Here is a 23,720-nt window from a genome sequence, read left to right on the forward strand (position 1 = left end):
CATTCTTCCCTTGGCTGGTAATGTGGAAGAACAACTCTCTTAAGATCCTGATAATCTTGTTTGCATGTTGTGTGGGAGGTGGTTTAAAGGGTGTGTGAGTGGTGAGGTATTAATAGCTTATCTTGGGAGACAGAAAACCATCTGAATGCTTTCAAACCCCATTTCTTAAAGTTAACAGGCTGTGAACTTCTGATGTGTTGATGTGTTCTCAGACTTGAAGGGCAGAGTGGTGTCCTATGTACCATCACAGAATGCCAGTTGCAATGCCAGGTGGGATCTGCTGCTGCACTGATGTGTTCAGAGACTATAATAACATCACCAGATCTTGCTGTTGGGGCAGCTGTCACTGCTGTTGGAAAGAGCAGAGCTGTGTATTTTAAACAGACTAGAGATGTGGTAGGTTTGTCTTTGCAATACTTGTGCACAACCCTTCGCTGCCCAGAGTGTTCCTTTGGCCCTCTAGGAATTGCTGTGTGGGGTGGAACTCGAAGGTAACAGGTGGGGGAGATGGTTCACAGTAAAGGGTTTGATGGTAATGCTGGTCTTCTGCCTTACCTTCACTGCATGTTATGTTAGCACAGGCAGATGCTGTTTCAGCACATCTTTGCAGCAGTGTGGGCTGTATCCTGGGAGCTCTGGCTTTAGGTGTCTATGGGGAGAATTCCAGTGAAAAAAGCTTTTTTCTTAAGTTGGAGTCAGTGTGAATATATGGTTCATAACTGTATACGTGGAAAGTGAGGTTCCTGTTGTTGCACCTTGACACTGCTGAAGTGCTTTCTATTCTAAAGCTTCTTACAAGCCAGAGAAAATATCTGCTGCTGTATCTGCATGGCCATGCGAGCTGTGAGGTTGGGGTTCATTGCAGCATGGTTTTACAGCTCTGCTTGTAAGGAAGCAGCTGCTTTGCACTCTAACTAGTGAGGCAGAATGTCCTTAAATGGAGTGCAGTGCCTACCAGCCTTGTGTGTGTAGATGGACTGCATTCATAGAGAAAAGGAAGGTTTGCTTTTAAGGTGGGTAGGGAAAAGACATGTAAGTGCTTTGTGTTAAGCTCTTACTCTCTTCAGAAGAACTTTGTCTTTAAGATTTTTCTTTATTTTCCCCACCCTCTCAAGGGTAAAGTAATGCGAAAACTTCTCCATCCTTTGGAAGCTGTTGGCAGTGATCGTGCTGAGGTGCTTGGAGAACAAATCAGACCTGCCTGCTTTTCCTTATCACCTCAGCTCTAGAGTGATTAATTCTGACTGAATACTGTTCTGGTGATCCCTTGTGAGAAGCTGATGGAGTTTTAGCATTCACCTTGTAAGGAAGCAGCCTGAAATAAGTGAATGTGAGCCATTTCTCCCTCTGTTTTATATTTATTTAGTGGGAGTTGAACTTGTTTCTCTTAGCAGCAGCAGCTCCTATTTTTCCCTGTGCTTAAGAGTGAATGAACACGGGGTGGTTTTAATGCCGCTGCTTCGGAGGCTTCGGTGTGATTGGAGATTCCAGCCTTGCTGCCCATCCTTTCTCTATGATGGGCAGAAACACCTGAATCCTGAGCTTAAACAGGTCACAAATGGAGTTAAATCTGGGTTTAGTGTTTTCAAAAGGCATTGATCAGTGGGCTCTGGTGGGTGGGAATATAAAGGGAGGTGTAACCTATGGGTGTCTGCATTGCCCCTTGGCAGCAAGGTGTGTTTCACAGCTCTGCTCTCCACCTGTATTGACCAACCTCAAGTTTTCATGCTGAGCTCCAGCAGAGAATGGACGGTGACTTCTGGCCCAGGGCTGGGGCTGCTGGCAACCTCTTACCAAATCCAGCCCAGCTCATCTGTCAGAGCCCTGAGCTGTCCCTGGTATAAACAGTATCAAGGCTCTGTTGTGTTTCGGAACAAATGAGCTTTAGTAAGTCGAGCAAGCTTTTGAAACAAAGGTTTTCTTCATGCAAATGGCTTACAGATGGGAGAGATAGAGAAAATAGGACAAAATGCATCTGCTTCATTGGCTTCCTTTGTTCTTAAGTTTGGGGGAGGCATCCTTCAGAGATGGGAGGTTCTGTGCTGCTGAGGCAAACACTGAGAAACTGAGCTGCGTTCATGAAGGGCACAATGAAAACACGCTCTGTGCTGAACTGTTCCCACTTCTATTTATTTTGTATGTTATCAATTAGAAAGTATTCCTGTCGTGTGTTTGTGTTTGTTTTTTTTTCCCCCCTCCAAAAGTAAAACCAGATGTGCAATGCTTGTCTTGAACAGAAATATCTTAAGTTTTATTTCTTTTTTTCTGCTAAAGATAAATTCATTTACAAAACAATGTCAATGGGTGTGCGTTTGTAGGTTGGAAAGGAGAAATCCCCGGGTCCTCCCCTCCTTTTTTTTTTATATCTCTTATGCATAAATTTTTCATTAACTCTTCATCTCAGTTTTAATATAATAAGCATGATATGCTGTACATCGTGGTCAATGTGAGGAGACAACACAGTCCATACGGCGTCACTGCCGACCATCAGTCGTGGCTGCTGTTATCTCAGGTGGGTGATTGCAAGCAGCTGCTTGGACCAGCTTTGTGCATCTTTCAAAGGCTGCTTCCAGAATGGTGCTCACCGATGCTGCAGGGATGGTAAACTGTGATGAGATGTGCTGTGACCTTTTGCATGTCAGGCCATTTTTGGGTGAAGTCCTCAGTGTCTGCTTCAGCTCCAGATGGTTCAGTGAACGTCTCAATTCACTGAAGTTTTACTGTCACTCAAACGCACGTGTGAATGGCTTTTAGCACAGCGGCCTTCTACTTTCTATTGAGAAAGTCATCCCTTTCCTGCAGCTCAGCAAGCCCATGAAAGAGGAGGTGAGCTCTAGCTGTGATCATTGCTGTCAATATACCCAATCCAGGCTCAGGAAAACACAAGCTTTGATCTTCTGAATTCCATTTCTCAGTAGGGATGAGATGCTCCAAGCAGTGCATTTCAGGATCGCTCACTCCACGTCTGTGTGTGTGCTGAGTTACATCACCCAGCCTTTGTGCATCAGTGTCTGTCAGCTTGTGTGGCTCATCAGGTGTCTGTCTGCTGCCTGTCACTGAGCGCTGACTGCACGGTGCTGCTGATGGGCTCATAGGCAGAGTTCAAGCCCAATGGATCACTCTTCCCCCTCAGGGAGAAGGTGGATTTCATACCCACCATTCAGATTCTTACAGAACATTGTTTATGCTTCTTTTTTTTATTTAAAATAAATAAATAAATGGGCCCTTCCAAAGAATTCCAAAGTTGACAGATCCCTGCGTTAACCTGCTGATCTGAGGAGGGATGTATTGAGCAAGGATTTGAAATAGGTGTCTTTCACTTGCCCTGCTTGGTAATGCAGCTCAGTGCTGGAGGACTGCACAGGGGCCATTGCCCTTGGGTGTGGGTGCTGTCTTGCACTCTTCTGCTTTGAGTTGGCTAACGTAGGGGTTTGTCAGCTTGGTCTACGCTGTTCTGAGCTACTTTTCCCTGCTCACCTCTGATCTAACCTTGGCATTAGAAGAACACATGTGTTTTGGACAGAAGTGTTTGGGTCTTGCTAGGAGCGTTCATTTCACTCCTGCTTGTGAGGGATGTCCCTCACCTTAGGATGCAGTTGTTTAAGGAGATGTTTTTCAGCACATTATTTCACTTACTGCTGTTGTCCCTTCTCAGCTTCCTTTCACTAACTGCTGGTTTGTCAAGGTTTGGTTTCAGAGCTGACACTGCCTGTAATGTACCTTTTGCCCACGAGACACTTAAGTCTTGTGAATTCTCACCCTAACCCCAGCCCTCAGAGGGACCACACGGGCTGCATTTAGTGAGGAGTAAATACTAGAAGCTCCAGTCTATTGCCTGGGCATTCTGCTCGTTCTCACATTCCCCAGACCCCTGCCCTTGCTCCTCTCTTTGGCAGTGAGATGAGCTCAGGGTCCTCTGCTCAATTCTCACTGCAGCCTTTCATGAACAGCTGTGGTTGTGACACTCATGTTCAGCTATGGCACATCACAAACCCCAGAGCTGGTTCTGCTCTGCAGGGGCTTGTGTTGGTTCTATCCCATTTTACAGGTAACTGTGATGAGGGTAGTCTTAAAAATGTCTAAGTGCATATCCAGGAGACGTGGCTAAGTTACCTCCTTGACCTAATCTGTTTAGCATTGCATAGTTTTACTTTAACAAGGATTATTTATGGATTACATATCAAGCAATGACCCCCAAAGCCCAAGCCGTGGTGCTGCTAGTACTGGAAGTCAGAACCAGCAGGACCATAGCACAGCAATGCTGACTTGAGCAACGCTGCTGTCAGATCTCCACCTTTAGTGTGAGGGCATCCTCACTGCAAGGATGAGTCAGGCTCCTACCTGCTCTGTACCTGCAGCTATAATTTAGTGCCCAAATGCTGTGGTGTGTTAACCCTGGCCAGCTTGCTCAGCTGGTCTGTAGCACAAAGCATTGCTTTGTGGTGAGGCCATAGTGAAACCACTAGAGCTGACAGTGCCTCAGTATTGGGGTGCATAAAAAAGCCAGACCTGTCCTTCCCCAGGAAAGGCCTTTCCATCATGTTACAATACTAACTATCTGTGACCCAGCTCCCCAAAGCTCCAGCAGCATGAGGTGCTGACTTCTGTGCCCTTCAGCCCTGGCAGCTCCAGGCTGGCTCTACCTGTCCTTGCCTGTGCCAAGCTTCACTCACCTGTAGCAATAAAGGCATGGCTTGCAGCATGAAGCCAGGGCATGTAGTTAATGACAGTGCCTTGTGCCCCAGGTGGGTGTAGCCAAGTTCTTTCTGCGGGTGACCTTATTTGACATGAGCTGCTTCTACATTTTGAGTGGCAAACCTGTAAGTAGAATCTACTTTCAAGCCAGACTTTTGCTTTGTTTTTCTTCTCTTGGTGGTATCATTCCATGCCCAGTTAAAAGATAACTGGTTTTAGAGTGGCAATGCCAATGTCCTTCAACCTCAGGCTGGGAACTGGTGGTGGGATTTTTGTATCCTTCTCCCTTGCTGGGTATTTTCCCTACTAGCAAGTAGCTGAGGTGCCTCTTCCTTGTGCTTTGTTTCTTGCCACTGGTACAGCAGAGCCAGCGCTAAGAACAGCCTTCAGGTCCCAGCAGCACTGCTTTGGGGGCTGGTGGGATCCCTATACTGCTGTGAGACCATCCCAGACTTAATCCAGAATGGCAGCATCTCATTGTGCTGAGGCTCTTTCCAGTGTGTGCTGGGTCAAGCCCTGGCTTCTCTATCTCCATTGCTGCCAGGAGCTGGCTGTGTACCAGAGTGGGCTTCAGGGCTCAGTCTCCAATAGACCCAGGAGGTGCCGTACCACAATGCCAAGACACTGTTATAGTTTCAGTTTGGAAGCCTGACACTGAAGTGCATGAAGGCTGTGACCGCAGTTTGATTCTCAGTGGTCACCATTTGCTCCGTATAGTCTAATTCCTGTTGACAGCTTTGATGGCACATGTTGTGACTTTCTGCCTTAAATGACAGAGGATGCTGATGTGGCATGCAAATGAGGGAGATCCCAGTCAGGATTTCTCATCTCTCTGCTGAACAAACTCCAGTATCACCAGTCCAGCCAATGTCCTTCAGTGCTCTCTGTGTTGGCATCATCCATCCCCTACAGCTGCCCAACCCAGTGCTTCTGGGGGGGTGACTTGGTGTGAGCACCAGCATCTCCCCATCAGCTCAAGGCACTGCTTGGCATTGCTGCCAGCTGATGCCCTGTGCAAAACATCCTCATGTGCTGCCTAATTCACAGCAAGCAGTTTCTTCTTCCTTATGCTGGCAGGAAACTGGGAAGATGAGAACGTGATTTCCAATGAATAGCTGCCTCACTGAAAAACATGGAGCTGCGTAAGGCAAACAGCTGCAGCTCTGCCTTCTCTCTCTTACACCACTTTGGTTTCATGCAGGGCACAGTCAGAAAGGAGCATATCCCCCCCCAGAAATGTGAGTTCAGGGGAAGGAAGAAGAGGTGAACATGGAAGAAAATGATGCTTCTGAATCAGGTGAGAGACTCACTGAGATGTGAAACTGCCATTAAGAAAGAGTTGTTCAGGCGAAGGAGAGAGGGGCTGTGGAGATGTAGAGGAACTGAAGTAACTTTGGAGGTGTTTAATTAATGACTATTAGCTTCTGCTTTGGTGCTCATCTCAGTGCTCTAAAGAGCGATCAAGTGACTAATTTTCTGCTTACATAGTGTACTGCCTCTATAGAGATGATGGGAATGCATTGAGAAGCAGGAACATCAGAAGGTACCATCCACGTTTCCTTCAGACAAGACAGGAGAGGGCAAGGTGCCTTCCTGCAGGGCTCAGATGCTTCAATTGGGGACACTGAAAGGGATGGAGCTGTCACTATTTGGCACAGGGAGAGGAGCTGTGGTTTTATAAGGAGTGGTTCTGAGGTACAAAAATAAGACTGTAGAAAATCTGTGAAAAAGATGATGCCATTTAAAATACTCTTCTGTCATACATTCCTTTCTTTAAAAATAAATATATATGCTTATAAGCTTTTCCAACCAGCACCAAACACGGTCCTCTATAGTCCTCCATGGTCCCTGGGTTTGACTTAAAGATCTTCAGAAGTGGAGGAAATTAATAATAATACAATAATAACAGAACTTTCCATAAATGTCCAGGACAGGAGGGCTGCAGCACTGTGAGACCCGTGGAGTGAGCCCATGTGTTTGAAGGCAAACTGGTGCTGGCCAACTTCAGGGCTGAGCCTCGCAGCTGCTGCAACCCATGTTCCCTGCTCTGGATCCTCTTCAGCCCTAATCCTGGCTGTCCATGGCACTGGGATCTAAGCTGGGAAGGTGCTTTTGCTGAGAATTAAAGGGTGAAAAACCCATCTACCCAAGCAAAAGGTAGTAAGTCAATCCTACTTTACCCTGCCTATGATGTGATACATCTTCAGCAACATCTGGAAATAATGTTTTTCTGGGATAAGGCTTTGTTTTTCCAAAGAGTCCAAGCGAATTGGGACCCTACTGCCAGACTGATCACTGCTGATTTTATTTTGAGGTTTTTGCCTCTGAGCACAGTGTTTAAAGAAAGCTAACAAGTTAAATTGCATCAATGTGCCTGGAAGCAGCCCTGCAATATCAAAATCCTATACCTTCTACTAATAAATATAATTGCTGGCGCTAGTGAAGCGGCCTGCTTAGGAGATGAGAGAGGCTATCAAAGCAAGTTCTGCTGCAATACAGAAATTGAACGTTTTCCTTTATCTGTACTTTCTTGTGTTTCACTTTGAAAATCCCACGGATTTTTCCATGTCTTCCCAGGACAATCCTAAGCTTCGTTTATGTGGCGAAGTGATCTGGCAGAATGAATGTGGGACAGTTATCAGCAGCATCGGACCTTTGCCAAAACCCCAGTGTGTTCCATGTCCGGCTGTGAGCTCTTCCCTTCCACTGTGCAGCCTTGAGGCTGGAAGATGGCCCGAATGGAACCTGGCTGCTTAATGAAGAGAAAGTAATACTGCTTATGGTGAGCATCAAGTGCTGAGTAGTTGGCAGAGCTGCAGTGGATGCGGAGGCAAGAAGGTAAGCATGTAATTCTTATTCCTGTCCCTAAACTGCCATGGGCTCCAGTATCAGCCAAAGTATTTCTATATGAACTGAAGATAATGCAGGTATCCTGATGATGATTTTGAGTCCTTTGTTTGCCTTCCTTTGGCCTTACCCACTGCCAAGAAGTGACCATGAGCTTATCTGTGTCTCCAATTTGTAGGGGTCTAGGGCAAGTATGGGGTTGTCCTTTGGACTCCTGACCCACCTCTAAGCCAGAACAGAATGATGGTTGTTCCTCTGCCCCCAGGCAAGTAGGGGAACTCTGGTTTTGCTCAATGTCTCAGACAAGGATGAGCTGCTTAAACCTGCGGTTGGCACAGCCAGCATCACACACACACACATAGAGTTCAATAATTCAGCAAGCAAAACCAGAGCCAGCAGCAGGCTTGGGCTGCAGCCAAGGCTTGGAAAGTTGTCCTAGCATCAGATAGCAGCTCTGTTCAACAGCCTGAGATCTCCCTCCTTGAGAAAGCGCTGCCTGCCAGGGGAAGGAGGAATCCTCAGCCCACAGCTTTTCTCTTGTCTGAATAGAGGAAAGAAGCTGATGTCCTGGTTCACACTGGTATCGCATGACCATTCCCTATCCCAGCAGTGCCAAGGGAGACAAAGACAGGTGGCCTTTGCCAAAACATTAGGAAATATTGCCATTTGCCCTTGTCCACACAGTGACAATTGCTTTTTTCTCTTATTTTTCCCTTCTTGATCTTTCTTTTTCTTCTTTTGTTCCATTTGTTTCTTTTTCTTTTTTTCTTTTTTTTTTTTCCCTTTTTTTTCTTTTTCTTTTTTTTTTTTTTTAAGTAAAGTGTATGTAGTGCTGGTGAAAGGTGCTGAATTGGCAGCATTGGAGATGGGTGTCCATTTGTCCAGCCCATGAGAGCTTTGGTGCTCCCTTGCTCTCTCCTCTCAGCACTGACCCCATGCTGGGACAGCTGGCAGCTGTTCTCGCTGCCTTGTTCCATAGCTGCCTGTTGCTGCACTGGCACACATGTGGGTGGCTGTTCCCTACCTCCTATCTCATGCTTGGGTGCTGCAGATCTAGGTACGGCAGAGCCTGGAGACACTTTGCTATGAGCTGCTCTAGGTGCTATGGGGATGCAGCTTTTGCAAACCTGCAGCCTGTGTGTTCCCAGTGTGGGCATCAGACCTGCAGCCCAGGCCAGCAGTCCTGAGCATGAGATGAAGGGAGAGTAGGAGCATCCCTGGGTGCCACTCATCTCTCTGCCTTTTAGTGCCTAATTCAGACGTTACACCAAGTGCTTCAGTGCAGACTGATTGTCTTCCTTCCCATTCTCTTTTACCTGACTTACTAAAGTGCAAACAAACAAGACCAAATCACCCTTATCCATGCCTGACCCAAGTCAGGCCTTACAAATAAGACGCCAGAGACACCCAGCATGTCCCCCACCCCCACCCCAAATGCTGATGCCAGCCTGTGCCAACACTTGGCCAAAGGAAGACCTCTTTGTTCCCCTATATGGGTCCCATCCCACCTCCCCTCCTTCCCCATCCCCAGCTCACCCTGCCAGCCTCCCCAGGGAAGAGAGAGGCTAAGCAGCCTCCTCTATCCTCCCATCCACATTAAAGCTAAATACAGCACCAAAATAGTTACAAAAATAGAGTTTCGGGTCCTTTGGCCCAACTTCACTATTCATATTACTGCTATGAAATGTCAGAAAATAACAACTGCTCTCTCTGTACACACCTTCCCCCCACCCACCCCTCACTGAGAATATTGCCGTTCGCCCATTCCTGTTGTGACAAGGCATCGGTGTGCCCACGTTTTAAATAGAACTTATGCTTTAACTCACCCAACGCTTCCATCCCCCCACATTATAAACAAACATGGCAGAACAGGGACTGGAAAACAGAAAGTGCAATTTGAATAACCCTTCATCGTTTCTAGTGATTCGAATGGTATTTCTGACACCTTGGGACTCAAGTCTTGCCAGGTTGTTTAAAAGGACAGAAGGTACCTGTGACTTCTGATGAAGGCCCTGATGTCCTTGGATTTTTCCATTGGATGCTCTCTGGGGGATGACAGAGAACGTGTCTGCTTTCCTCTATCCATAAGTCATACATTTTGATCGGCAAGCCCGCGACTAAAAGAGTAAATACGTAAAATAAACAACAAGCCACAGCCTCTTTCTTAAGTTTTCCCCATCTATCCAGTTTTCAAACAGTGAAACCTAGAGAAGCATAGAATGATTTTCCTGCCTTTTCTTTTTCCCCCCTTTTGTCAGGGCTTTTTTTTCCCCACGTGCTTTACTGGTATGGCCTTTCTATAGCAAAAGTCAGATAAAGCGTGATTGTGGACGTTTCTGCACATGGAGTTATGGATCATTCCAGTGACTTGAGAATCTAAGCTGTTAATAGGCTTTAAAAAAAGGATTTTTTTCATCTTTTTTTTTTCTTTTCTTTTTTGATTGTTTTCTTTTGCATTATAATTAAGCATGAATATATAGTAATATATTACAGTGCTTGGATTGCAGCTGGAGCAATCCAAACCTTCCTATGCTGTAAAACTAAACCCTACCCTTGCTCTCCCTGACTCAAGAGCTTGTTTTCTTCTCCCTGTGCCTCTTATCCTTGGTTCACATGATTAAAAGTCCCTCCCAGCCCCCCTCCCCCCTGCTTTTTCTTGTTTGTTTTTTAGTAGATATTGCCACATTCTTAAATTCATGCATTGCTGCATTGCTATTGCACATATATAAAGGATTGCTCTCTCCCTCTCAGCTGCGCTCCTTCCCTCACTGGTTGTGCACATCCTCTCTGCGGACGATCTTGTAGATGATCCAGTAGAAAATGTTGAAGATGAGGAAGGCCATGGGGAAGCCGATGCGTGAGATCTTGTCGATCTTCTTGGCTCGCTGGATGAAGAGCTTTCGCATCTCCTCGGGGGAGCGGGACGGTGGGGGGACAGGGTTGGCTGTGTTGTTGTTGTTGGCACCCTTGACGGAGATGCCATCCTTGGCTTGTAGGCAAGCTGGCCCCATCCCGTAGGCGGTGAAGTTGAACCTGCCTTCACCGGCTTCATCCTCCTGGAACAGATTCAGCATGGGACTCTACTTAAAATGAGATATAGACAGTGCACCCTCGCTATAAGGCTCTCCACTGACTGCTCCCTGCTCTCTAAGGGCCAAGTACCCCTGTCACATCCCAGCCTCAGCACTGTCGTACAACTCTTGAGGAGATCAGCCTTATAGAGGGGTGCCAGCTGCATGATGCACAGATGCAAATCAGGGGATCCAGGCACCCAGTAGAAGCAGGACTTGCTTCCACCCCATCGGTATCTTTGACATACTTGAATGGTTTAAAATAATGCATTTATTTTTCCAGTTGCATCCCCTGGTTTGCTTCTGTCCCTCCCTCCCTCCCCCCCACTGCCATCAGCACCTTCTTTGCATTGCCCATGGGGTACCAGCCTGCCCAGAAGGAGTGGGCTCCATGTAACTCGTGCAGCTGAAGTGAGGTTTCCTGCATAGTTACATGGATACACAGGTGCCAAGACCTGACCAGGAAAAGACCTCTGCAGGCAGTACACATCCAGCCCTCAGCCCACCTGCCTGCAGGACATCCCTTACCATCAACCCCTCTGGACAGGCCCTCTGCCACAGGCAAGGAACTGACATGCCCTTTCCATGTGCTAATGGTAAGACATGGCTCGCTGTGTTAATTCCAATTATTGAGCAGAGAAAATCCTTTGTTTGCTAATCTAGTGCTTTTTGGTGGATGCCTTGCAGGCTTCTCGGAGCCCTATTTTATTACATACAGAGATGTAATCATAAGGAAAATCAAGTTTGGTTAAGTTAACACAACCAGGGTCAGAAATGCCAGGGTCCTGTCTGTAGGTCACTAGGGCTAATTATTAGACCAATGGCACTAATTAACTTTCACTTTGGCTGATGTGTGCTGTGTCCCCCATCCCAGACTGGTGTCCTAGTGCTGACCTCCTGGCCGCTTCCTTTTGATCTACCATCTCTACAAGCCTTTCTGCCCTGTCCTTTTTCTTTGCAGAGAGTCTTTTCTGGATGGCCCCTGCACCAAGCGGGTAGCTGCATGGGATGGAGGCACTGCGCTGGCTCTGAGGTGGGCAAGCAGAGGGAGGAGAGCACTGGTGTTATCTAAGCAAAACTAAACAAAATCAAGCCTTTTAATTCTTTCTTTCTCTCTCTCTCTTTGGCAAAGTGGCAGGTTGTTGGGCTGTATGACCTATCAGCAGGGCTATTTGTTTCAAGGTTCTTGCTGAGATTATTTCTGCAGTCTTTGGGTAGTTCTTCTGTGCTCTGGTTCTGCTCCATCTGGTTGCTGGTGTCTGAGACAATTCTTAAATGTCTTTGTCTCATTATAGTGCCTGGTTGGAAATACTGAGGTACTACAAATCAGCATCCAGATGCTCTTGGAGCTGAGTGATCTTGGGGCTGACCGATCCTAGGTGCTGAGCACCATACAATAACGAGAGCTGCTGAGAGCTTATAGACCTCCTCTTAACCATCACATCTCTGTTTTGCAGTTTAAAGTGAAACTTGTTGCTGCTGTTCCCTGGTTGCACAAACACAGATGCGCTGACACAAAGATAGCTCACTTTTATCTCCCTGGCCAGTCACTGTGGCTCCCACAAGACCTATCACCCATTAAATATGGACATAGTTCAGGGTTCAGAGAGAGCTGTCTAGTTAGAGTTTCTAGTCTAGTTCATCCTCTCCCTCCCAAGAGAAGGAGATAAGAGGTGGAAAGAGCCGGTTGAACCCTGACAACAGCTATTTAGTCATTTGATTTTTATTGTTGTAAAAAGGAAGAAAAATTCTTATGATCCGGTACCTTGAGTCTAATTCTGAGGAAAGTAAGGAAGAAATGTGCCTGGATTCACTTGTGTTAATGCCAGACCGTGACACGTGGTCTGGGCTGTTTTGCTGTGAAGAGAGACCAGTAGGTTCCATTTGGGGCAGATCTAACAAATGCAATTCTTTCTCAGCCAGCACGAACAGTACGGCATCTCATTTGTTTTCAGTCTGGCATGCCATGCCTGACCCAGGCAGAACTACCCAGACACATCAGGACTCAGAGACGGAGCAATTAGGCTCTCTGGCAGCTGTACTAATCCATTTCCATATCTGCAGTCAGCTCCCAGTTTTTTGATGAGCCTGCAAACCTTGTTCATTTTGCTTTTTCAAGTGTTTTTTTTTTTCATGCTTTGTTCCAATTAAAAGTGCACTGAGATTAGGCAGGGATTGCAATAGCAGCCTTGTGTTCAGTGGAACAACTCTGAGAAATATCTTTTAAACTCCTCTAACGTATCCTTTCCTCCTGATTGTTTTATTAACGGTAGTCTGGAGTGATCTGCTTGAAATAGCATGGCTTCAGAGAGAGAGGATGCTTGAATCTGGATGAAGATACAAAAGTACTGTGAAACAGGCAAGATGAGTGGTTTTAGCTTTGGTTCTATTAAATGGCCTACATCTTCTGACCCAAAGCAGCTGATTGGAGATGGCAGGATCTTGCTTATGGGCTGTAGAAATTAATAGCTGCTAATGGTCCTATCTTTTACTTCATTTCCCTTGTGTTTGTGCAACACTCTTTACCTCTGGTCCTGGATAGACTAAGGCTGGTGATAAAAATTGATACTGCAATCTGATTCTACCAGTTCTTTAAAGGCAGTTTTTAATTGATCTTGGTCACCTTTATGTTTCTTTCTAGTTCATCCTTTGGAATGAGATTTTTGCTGCGCAACCTCAGCCCAAAAGCTTGTAGGGTCCAGGCTGCAGGAAGTGCATGTCTCTGTGACACGTGCATGCTTGGGTTGGCATCAGTTATAGCAAATGAGCATGGAGCAAGGCTAAGGCTGTGAAGAATGCGTGTTTCTTCCAAGAGGAATTTGCAGTCAGTCTGAGCAGCAGATGCTTTTGCAGTTGCAGATAATAGAGACAAAAGTGGTGTCACTTACCTCCAGGCTAATTGAGACTGAATTATTGGTGGGGGTGCTGTGTCATCCCTTACACCTCCCCACCTGCCTCCCTCCCCAGCTTTCGCTGTGTCTTATGAAGAGGACTCAGAACAGAATGTATCTGTTTTCTAATGAAAACAACAATTTTGGCTTAGACTGCTTGACTAGGTAACAAAAACCATCTTGCTAGACCCCTGGGGTCAGCAAGCTGTTAGAAGAGATAAAGTTTACTGAGCTTGCCCTGCTTCATGATGCATGGCCTTCCTTACTATCTGACCATATACAGGGGACTTCCCTGGACAGTTGGCCGTGAAGTGATGCTCTGCTGGGAGAGATTCCAACCACGTCCTTCATGCCTTATGTATTACCTTATGATGCCTTCTCTTCCTTCTGAACCTGAGAAGCTCTTTGTGCTGCCGGGACACGAAATTAACAGCAGCATACTCTAGAAGTGCAGAGAACACAAACAGCAAGCACACGGCCATCCAGATGTCAATAGCCTTCACATAAGACACCTATTAGTCAGAAGGAGAGACAGGGGTGTGATAGCTAGTACATCCAAAAGTCTTTTAACTTGCCATTCTTTCCAGTTGCTCCTGAAGTCTTCAGAAGGATTTGGCCAAGCCATGGTATGTTTGATAACTGCTCTTGGGTACTAAAATCTATGTCATTTAATATGAATGTATTAACAGGTGATTGGAATTTCAATAATTCCACAGTTTACATTTTAGTCATGTCTTCACTGTGATGGTTTACATGCAGGGGAAATAGTAACCCAAACTATCTTTATAAGAGTTAAATTCAGTGCTGTTGTGCAAGTTCCATGATCAAATGAATTAAAGCCAGACTCCAGAATGCATATCCATGTCTGCTTGTTGCAAGTGCTGTAAGGTGCAGAGCTCCTGGCTACTGAGACATGAAATGGATCTCGGGATGACTGTTTTCTTTAGGGAAGCTCTACTCCTTACCATGGAAACTAAGTTAAAAGTTTTGTAGGGCTGGAATTTGTTCTACTTGCCCTTAAATTGGAATAGTGCAATGGCAGCAGAACACTTCTGGTGTTGTTCCTTACACATGTGCTGCCCTAGAAAGTAATCATTTTTGCCACTTACCTTGGGCAGTGATGCTCGGGAACCAGAGCTCTGAGTGGTCATAGTGAGCACGGTGGTGATCCCCAGGCCAACCCGTGCTGGTGCTGCATCCATGTTGATCCAGAAGGAGACCCAGGAGAGGATGACGATGAGCAGGCTGGGGATGTACATCTGGATCAAGTAATAACCCATCTGCCGCTCCAGGTGGAAACGAGCCTCTATACAGGTGAATTTGCCTGATAAGGACAGGAGATGCATGGAAGGTTATTGGTAAGGCACTGTGAGCTTCTTGTTCTCAACTCATGTCTGGGTCCTGCCTCACACCGCCTGGAACCAGAATCTCTTTAGAGGAGGAAATTAAACAGCTTTTGACCTGTTCTAAACTACTTACGTACAACATCAATGTAGCAAAGAAAGATTTTGGCAGTATATCATTTTTCATGTAAATTTCACCTGTTCCCTCACTTTAAAGGCAAAGGAAGATGATGGGAGAAAAGGTCCAGATCAAGAACCCTTAAACAGATACAGATGTTACTGGGGACAAGAGCATTTCACAGGTTTGCTTTTTATTGGCTCCTTCTATATATTTTTAGTGGCAACACATCTACGTTTCTATGTTTTATTTCCATGTTTCTATATCGTACTTTCATATTTTATTCTATATAACCTCTAACAAACCTTGCGTCGCCAGATTTTTATCAGACATAGCACATATGTAAATGCACAGTCCTGAGTTCATCCCTGTTTAATCCATGAGTTAAGGTTAAACAGCACTGACCTGTGTTGTAGTGCTTTGTGCAGTATCTCAAGTCTTTTTCTTCTTTTAGGATAAACTGAGGCAATGTCAGCCCATCAGCAACTTGTACAGCTCCTTTTTCTTGCCACTCAAATATTAGATCATTCATTGTGTAGCCAACTATTGAGAGGAGAGAACAGATATCATGTGAAATGCATACTAAACACTCATCTGGAAATGGACACACTTGTAGGAGGGAGCCTGGAGGCAGAGTCTTAACCTGGTGTTTTGGCAGTGCTGTGAAGTGTGGGATTTAGGCTGAAACAGAACTGCTTGTGTATATGGTAAAAGCCAGGGTAATGACCTGCTCTGGAGCTGCGGGGATGTTCAATATATTGTCTGCAGTAAGTCATATTTTTCACTTGAAAAAGGGCTTGTTGAGCTGTTATTTTCTCAAACCTGACCTCTTCCTCTGAAAGAAGTTATTCATATCTTTCCCTCCTCTGGGATAAACGTCATGTACAAGGGGCAAATGTTCATCCTGAGAGAAAAACATCCCATCTGCAGCAGAGAGTGCTTTCACCTTTCTCCTCCAAACTGAAAGGCCAATGTAAATACAAGCAAGCCAGGCATCTCTTTTGGGACCTTATGAGGTTTAGCTCGTCTAGGAAAAGTTACATGCTGAATGGATTGAAAATCCTTCACAAACCCCTATTGGGATGGGATGAAATGCAGCTAACCCAAGAGTAAGAGTCTCTAATCACTCACTGGCTTGAGGCAGTTTAGAGGTTGGCTCTTGTATCGGTGGCATCTAAATTGGCTGTGCTCTCATCTGTTGTAAGAGTTTCCTGTTTCTAATGGTAAACCTTATTGCTGGCATTGGCTGAAACTGTAGAAGCAGGTGATTTGTGAAGAGGATGCTGACAGAGAAGCAAACAAAGCTGAAAGAGAGCAGCCCCAGGCATGCACAGTGAGCAAGCTTGTCCCAACTGCTCACCCCCCTTTCTCTTCCATACAGGAAGAGTCCAGTGATGACTGAACAGGAAAGGAGTTGTAGATGGGGATGGAGAGGTGTGGAAGGGGGAGAGGAGATGCACATTGTTTCTTCCTGAAAATGGAGAGGTGCACAGAACTCACAGCTTTCTAATTGCATGATGCATGTCTGTACATCCATGGGGAAGTTCTTCAGGTCCATGGGGCAGGCCAGAGTCAGTGTGATCCTGAGGAGAGAAGACAGCAAGGGGCAATGAAGTGCAGTCTGTGGTACTGGTGAAGGAATGAACCCTCTCAGACACCAAATGTTTCATATAGGCTGGTAACTTGTCTGGTGTGGTGGAGGGGAATGGCTGATTATTCGTTCCATCCCTGCCTGTGCTTTCACATGTGCTGTTAGAAAGCATCAGAAATGCCAAGAATTTGGGTCTGTGAACTAATTCCTGGCAGGGACTGGTGAAATGGCAGGTGCTGTTTCGCTGTCTTGGTCTGTGCAGAAAAGAGTGCTCCCACATCAAAGTTTTGCTGCCTCTGCCTTCATTTCTTGCCTCTGGCTCACAGCAGCCTGGATTAGCAGTGAACCCAGACCTCTCCTCTGGATGCAACATACATTTCTAGAGACTGACACTGTCTGGAAATCTCTGAACAGAACTTTTCTGCATTAGAATAAACAAAGAACTTTGATCAAGATCACAGATTTCTGTGGGAGGAATGAGAGCTTTGGGTGTAATTTTCTGCAAGGAAAATTCCCTTTGGAAAGTCAGTGTGACCGTACCTTTCTGAAATCCCCACTGTGCCTCTTGAGACCTCCAGCTTCATCTTCCCACTGGGTGCTGGCTGCATTTCCCATGGTAAGCTGCGATGCTGTCCTGTTCTGCTATCTATCTTAAAAATGTTTGCTTAATTCAACAAGCTGATATTAAATGATTTCATTCAGATAGCTGGACTCGTGTTATTTGGTTTGGTAATACTGGAAATGTCATTCCCAAAAGCATTTAGATTTTTCAGCTTTTTGTCTCGATGTAGAAATAGCAGAATTTTCTGGAGGATAGGAATTGAATTTTGCTATCAGATGTATGAGAGACTTAGCAGGAAGGAAAGATATTTTAACCCAAACCTTCATGTTGGAAGAAATTCTCAGCTTGAGTTTAGAGACATGTTGTGACAAAAGATGTTGTGGCAGAAGAGGGAACTGACTTGTTCACAACTTCTTTTCATGAAAACAACTGGATTTTCTGTATTTAAACCAATATCTGAGTAGAAAAGAGCCTCCATTAGCCTCTGCCCACATTGTATCTTTGGCAGAGGACTCTACCTCTGATCAATGAGACATAAGCCTTAAATTATGTCTTTGAATGAGCTCTTTGGGAAGAATTAATATTAAATATCTACCAGACATGAAATGAGTGACTGTGGCTGCAGCAATGTCATAAGATGGGCAGCACACACATGCCAGAGAAGTGTGTTCTGAGTAGGGATCAGGGAGCAAGATCACCAGGGGTGTTTTTGGGTAAACCCAGTACTGAGCTTTGAGTCTGTGAGGCAAAGTCCACCTTCTTCTGAGAGCCCTGACTATTGCAAATAATCATATTCATGGGAGCCCTCCAGATGTCTCTTCTCACCACGTTGCTGTGACACTGTTAATGGATGCTCTCCTTTAAGTATTACAGCTCAATTCCCTTTACCCAAAGGCATGCTCAAAGCATCCACTTGTCTATTTTAGGCTCATACAGCAGGCATGTAGCTCTGCCCTCCCCTATCTTTGTGGAGCTCTCCCCCATTTAGTCAGCTCACCTGATGCTGTAGAGTACATTCCCATTTCTGGAAATCCTCAGCAGCTTGTTGTCTGTAGTAATCTCATGGAAATGGGCCCCTTTCTCATTTGCAAAGAACAAGTCAGGCTTCCAGATGGAGTCTAGCATAGAAGGGTCCAGGTCCAGGGAGTCATCTGGGTATTCATTGTATGCCAGCCTCGGATCATTCCATTGCTGCCGCAAGAAGATATTCACCCTATAATCCTGCACAGTGCAAACAGGGAGCAGAGAAATTCAATTAGTGCTCAGGGCAGATTAAAAATGCTGAGAAATGGGGAGCGTGTGCCAAAATTGCTCTCAAAACCAAATCCCACCTAGACTTACGTTCCCAAGTTATGGCTAGTATTATTTTGCAGGGAGCCATTGATATTTTTAGCTCTGTAGCTTACAGCTATCTCATAGTATGAGCAGCTGTCTAACTCTGCATCCCTCCATCACAGAACTCGGCTACGTGTGGAGTGTCAGGACCTCTAGTCTTAACCCCAGGACTGGAGAATCAATGTTCAGTTTCAGTTGTCATAAGGGCTGGTAGCAGCAAGGCAACTGTTGCAGAGGACTGAGTGAGAGGGACACTGAAGCCAGCTTCCTTTCAGTGTTGAACCATCCCATATTGTGATTACTTATGATTCCTTCAGTCTTGTTACGAAGAAAAGGCACAGTGACACGGGCAGTCCATGAATGAGAGATGCCCTGTGTGTACACTAATATAAAGGTAACTCAGCTGAACTGATGGCCCTTGATGAGAGTATGAACCTGGGAGGGATATGCATGGCATCTCCTCTCTTAATCAGGAGTGTTTTGTTTTCCCTCTCTCTAACATTAAAATGCCATAAATGCCACAGATTTTATGGGCTAGCCATCTTTAGCTGTAGCTGGTCCCCCAGCATCACACCAAGTGATTTCTACCTCACAGCCTTGTGTCTTACAGCTCCCCTGAGCTCTCCAGGCCAAGGCTGGCTGCTGAGGTCTGGCTCAGATGTCCTGGATGCTCTTGCAGACAATTAAACTCAGTTTCTGTTCTCCTGGGGTGAACTGTATGTTCCTTTTCTGCTGAATTTTACGAAAGAAAGTGAGCCAACAAATTGAAATGGGGAGAGGACATGCCAGCTATCCGGAGAGGAATGAAAGTGCCATGAACATAAATTAATTGACATTTCTAAGTATAGAGGCAAGCTACAGCTAAAAAGCAGCACATATTAAACCAATTTCACTGCCCTGTCCCAAACTAATAGCTGCTATCATGATTAAGGGCCTCTTCGGTGCCTTTCTCATACTGATGTACTTTGAAGATTTCTATTAAGAGATGGGTAATGGAAGGACTCTGATGTGCTTGCCAGTGTCTAACACCTGCTGCAGGCACTGGGATCTTTCTTTCAGTGAGACAATACTTGGCATCTGTGAGGAGCTTTCTGATGCTGCCATCAGATCTGTTCTTTCCATCTGCAGAACACAAAGCTCTGGATTTGAAGGGTTCATTTGGAGGAGAGTCTGGCTGATGCTGTAGCCTCATGCTCACTCAGCTATGAACCTACAGCCCCTTGTGTGGGAGGATGTGAGTTTTGCAGGTCCTGTCACACTGGAGGGTTGGGAGAGGATTGATATTGGGTGATTTGCTGTTTTGGACAAGGTAGTTCATAGCTTGTGTTCTGGAACTCTGTTTCAGACCACTTAGTGGCATCTGCATCCTCGGAGCAGAGAAGCTGGTAATGACATTAGTGATTGTGACAACAGCAAATGGACCAAGGACTTGATGCTAAAAGGAGCAGACTTCTGAACATGTAAAGAGTTGAAACACTCTCTCCTTCTGCTGATGTTCCAAATGTCACCTTCATGAGTCCTAGTGGCTCCCTCTGACTTAATTACTCAGCTCTGTCCCCCCCAGATAACATGCCTTGAGAAAACGTGAATAGCTGCGGACAGCGAGGAACAGAGATCTTAGTGCAATCATGCGGACCTGAAAGAGGAAAACAGCCCTGAATTTCCACTTCCCATGTCACGCAGCAGCTCCTTGAACAACTTGTATACTTTCAATTCTCCCTTTTTTGTGTGTAAAGACCTGCAGCCATTGCAGTCAGGGGAAGTCGGTGTCACTGACCTAATAGGTAGAAAGCAAAAGGTTGTTTTGCTTATTCAGCTACAAGTAAGCTAGATGCAAGCAGGTCAGCTCTAGATGGGGGTTTATGTCATGTACAACACAAATTAAACTCATGTTTGGAAGCAGCTTCAGCGTGAGCTGCCCAGAAGTGTTCTCAGCCTGATGGAGTGTTGGAAGGGGGGGAAAGGAGCCAATCTCTCCACAGTGGTCTGCATTACTGCAGGCAGCCTTTGTTGCTGGAGTAAAATCACTGCTTCAGCTGCAAAACTTGCCAAAAGAAAAGGAAAGGGTGAGAAAAGAGGTGCAGTGTGGTTCACTTTGCTACTACAGCAGTCATGAGACCACAGACAACATCTGCAGTGCGTCCTTTGGTTGTGTCCTAAATGGAAACACTCCAGAGGCATGTTGTGAATGTGATAACTGCACCACGTCCTTCCAGAGGCTGTTCAGTTGTGTGGGTATGTGTATGAAGATCTTTATTCACGTTAGTTTTATTCCACAATCCTGGCCTGGCCATGGAGAATGGTTTTCTCCTATTTTTCCCTAAAGATACATAGCTGAACTGTGCAGCAGGAGGTTGAGCAGCCTCTTAGATTTCTTGCAACCAGGCTTATTTAAACACAATGTGAAAACACACACTGTGACTGCAAACTGGACATGACACTGCCTGAGGAGCCACCATAAGGCATGGAGAGCAAACATGCCATGCCTGAGGCTGCGATGCAGCCATAAGTATGGGCTGTACCAGCCAAAGGATTCTGTGTGTGTAGAGCTTTGTGCCTAGGCACTGCAGTCAAGCTGAGAGGTGATGAGCTGAATAACGCTCATTTTTTGGCTACCTGGAGTTATACAGCATTTCTCCTGGACGCTATTGTTTGAGATCTTACTTAACATCACCAAGAAGTCCATAGTGTGAGATGGTGCACAGAGCCAGCCAATTTCTGATGTGAACTTTCAAGCAGAAAAGGATTGAACTGGGGATTCAAACTCAGCACACACACACAAACCTTTCTCCATTTCCTTATCACTTGAGCTCCTTGTTTGTGTGCCGATCACATCCAGGCATTGATTACTTCCTGCAGCCTGCTCCTCTGGCTGGCTGGGGAGCAGCAAGTCTGGGTTGTGATGGCATCCAGCTTTGCACTACAGCACAAAGACCTTTTGCTTCCAAGAGGGAAATGCCACAGGACAGGAAAAAAACAATTGAGGTGATCAAGGTATTCACTTTGACAATGCTGAAATTCTTTGTAGCTGCCTCACAAGGAGCCAAGAAAATGGAAGGTTATTTGAGACCATTCCTTCCCAAGGTACCAGGACCACAGGACACACTGAGCAGTGTGTGTCAGACTGGGGAAGGGCTACGAGTCAAAGGGAAGGAGGCTGCCAGGGAACCCAAAAGCTTTCAGTGCCTGATTCAGACTGCGTTGTGCTGATGGAAGAAACAAGGCAGAGACCAAACTCCCTCAGGTGAATGCCCCACCTGGCTGGCAGAGTGCAGGTCCCGGGGTCTCATGGAGGTAATTCTCTAGAATAGGAGCAAAGACCTTTTTTTCCTCTTTCTTTTTTTTTTTTTTTTTTAATTATGTTTTTATTTTTATTTTTTCATTACTGACCCCCACCAGGTGCAGGCTGTGGCTGGGTTAATGAGGCCTTGATATCCCCAAGCAGCTGCAGCTGGTTTCAGGTCTGCAGTAGGAGCTGCTCTATGGCTGTGGGAGACTCTGCTGAGGAGGGACTGTTCAATGTGAAAGTAAGTGCCTGATGAGGGGGGGAAAATTGTGTTTTGATGTTTAATAGGTGCACTTTTTTGTTGTTGGAAGCTTTACTGGGCTTCTCTACTAGGCAGGAGAATCTACCCTTCAGGCTGCAGGTAGCAGCCTATGCTGTGTATGATGGTATATGGAAATGGGAAGCCCTTGGTTTGTCCTGCCTGGTCTATTTCCTGCTTTTAGGTGCTTAGCTTTCATCTCCTATTTCTCCAGCATGCAAAAGCAACATTCAGGGACTGTTTCAGGGGGAAGAGAAGAATATTCCCTTCTTTCCCCCATGCTGCCCCATTACTCGGGCTGTAAACTGAGATTCTCTGAGGTTTGCCATATAAGACTTTAATGTCATTTGCTATAGGTTCATCTACTTGTTTGTTAGTAAGTTTGTCTTTACTGGCAGAATCCTTGCTGTGTACTGCATCAGCGTGTTGCTATAAGGGAACCATAAATGAAGAGCTGGATGAATGTTGCATCTTGTGAAAAATTATTTGAAGTAATATATGTATGTATATAAAATATGGAAGTCCATCAGTATGCAAATGTACTGTGAAGTCAGAAGTTTTGTTTCTATGTATCGTGCCTGAAGAACTGCAGAGCCACTGGCCTGCAGTGCATTAGGGATGTCAGGAAGTAAGGTGCAATTTGGGTGCATGGGGAAACCTTTGTGAATTCTTCATCTCTTCCTGGGCAAAAATCATGCTGATTCCCAAAGCAAAATCCTTTCTTTTATAGCAGTAGCCATCCTGAATTTCAAATTTAGGGATTTAGTATTAAGTTTTGTTCTTCTGCATGCATTGCTGTATTAAAGTTCTTACACGTTCTCTTTTTGCTTTCCTTCCCTGGTCCACTCAATGCAACAACGAATTCCAACCACAGAGAGGTTCAAAACACTGCAGGTCTAACACTGAAACTGCAGCAGGCTGTTAAATGCTGTGAAAACCTCTTCATTTTGCATTGGGTGACTTGTTACATACCTGTCATCTCTGTAGGGCTGATAGTTTGATAGGCTGATAGTATGAATGACTGACAGCAGAAAACCAGAGCTCCAAAACCAGTCTTTGTTGCAGGCTTTGTGTGTAGATACTCATGTCTTCTGCTGACCTTGGGGTGGGTGTGTTCTTCATTAAATATATGAACCTTATATTGTATCTGTCACGTTTGCTGCCCCGTGGTTTGTGGGGCTGGAATGAATTGCTCAGCCTATTTTGTGGGATTCGTTGGTTATGTGATTGGGAAGCTCATGTGTAGAGATGTCTCTGGAAAAGTATTTTGCATTTGGGCAGTCATAGCCTCTAGCTTCTCCTTTCCTTAGGAGATGCTGGGAGAGCAAATGTGGCCGTGCTGCAGCTGTTTGGAATGTTACATCTGATTTGCTCTTTTTAGATGGGATGACCATGGCATGAAATCAGCAAGGATAAATTTGCATACATTTACCATGTCTGAGGGAGATTGTGCTGATAATTCTGTAGGCTTTTGTCAGCCCTTTTAATAGTATGGGATGGGGAGGAGTTGCCTGGAGCGCTCATTGCAGCTCCTGGCAACCTGAGGTGATGATATCCAAGAATATTTCTCTTTCATTATGTGCGTTCACTGTAGAGGAAATACTCCCTTCTGCCTAAGCCAGCTAGATATCTATGAGCAAAACTGAGCTTCCATGGGAAAAGGGCATCGCTTTGTTCCAAGACTTTTGTTATAGCTGGAAATTTGTTAGATGAGGCGCTCAG

General features: G+C 45.5%; 1 protein-coding gene across 2 annotated transcripts in view; it reads right to left on the reverse strand.

The window, feature by feature from the left end:
• Positions 1 to 9,811: 9,811 nt before the first annotated feature.
• Positions 9,812 to 23,720, reverse strand: part of GLRA1 (glycine receptor alpha 1) — a 37,932-nt gene continuing 24,023 nt past the window's right edge. The window contains exons 4-9 of one of the 2 annotated variants that reach the window (XM_015875916.2): positions 18,116 to 18,339; positions 16,466 to 16,548; positions 15,371 to 15,508; positions 14,614 to 14,828; positions 13,870 to 14,016; positions 9,812 to 10,598 (exon numbers count right to left, since the gene is read on the reverse strand). In XM_015875916.2, coding sequence (XP_015731402.1) covers positions 10,308 to 10,598; positions 13,870 to 14,016; positions 14,614 to 14,828; positions 15,371 to 15,508; positions 16,466 to 16,548; positions 18,116 to 18,339 — 1,098 coding nt within the window. In that variant the 3' untranslated portion in view covers positions 9,812 to 10,307. Of the gene's footprint in view, positions 10,623 to 13,869; positions 14,017 to 14,613; positions 14,829 to 15,370; positions 15,509 to 16,465; positions 16,549 to 18,115; positions 18,340 to 23,720 lie in introns of both variants that reach the window. The other variant, XM_015875915.2, reaches the window with a different exon arrangement.

The sequence above is a fragment of the Coturnix japonica genome, chromosome 13, assembly GCF_001577835.2.
Source record: "Coturnix japonica isolate 7356 chromosome 13, Coturnix japonica 2.1, whole genome shotgun sequence".
In the NCBI taxonomy this organism is placed as follows: Eukaryota; Metazoa; Chordata; class Aves; order Galliformes; family Phasianidae; genus Coturnix; species Coturnix japonica.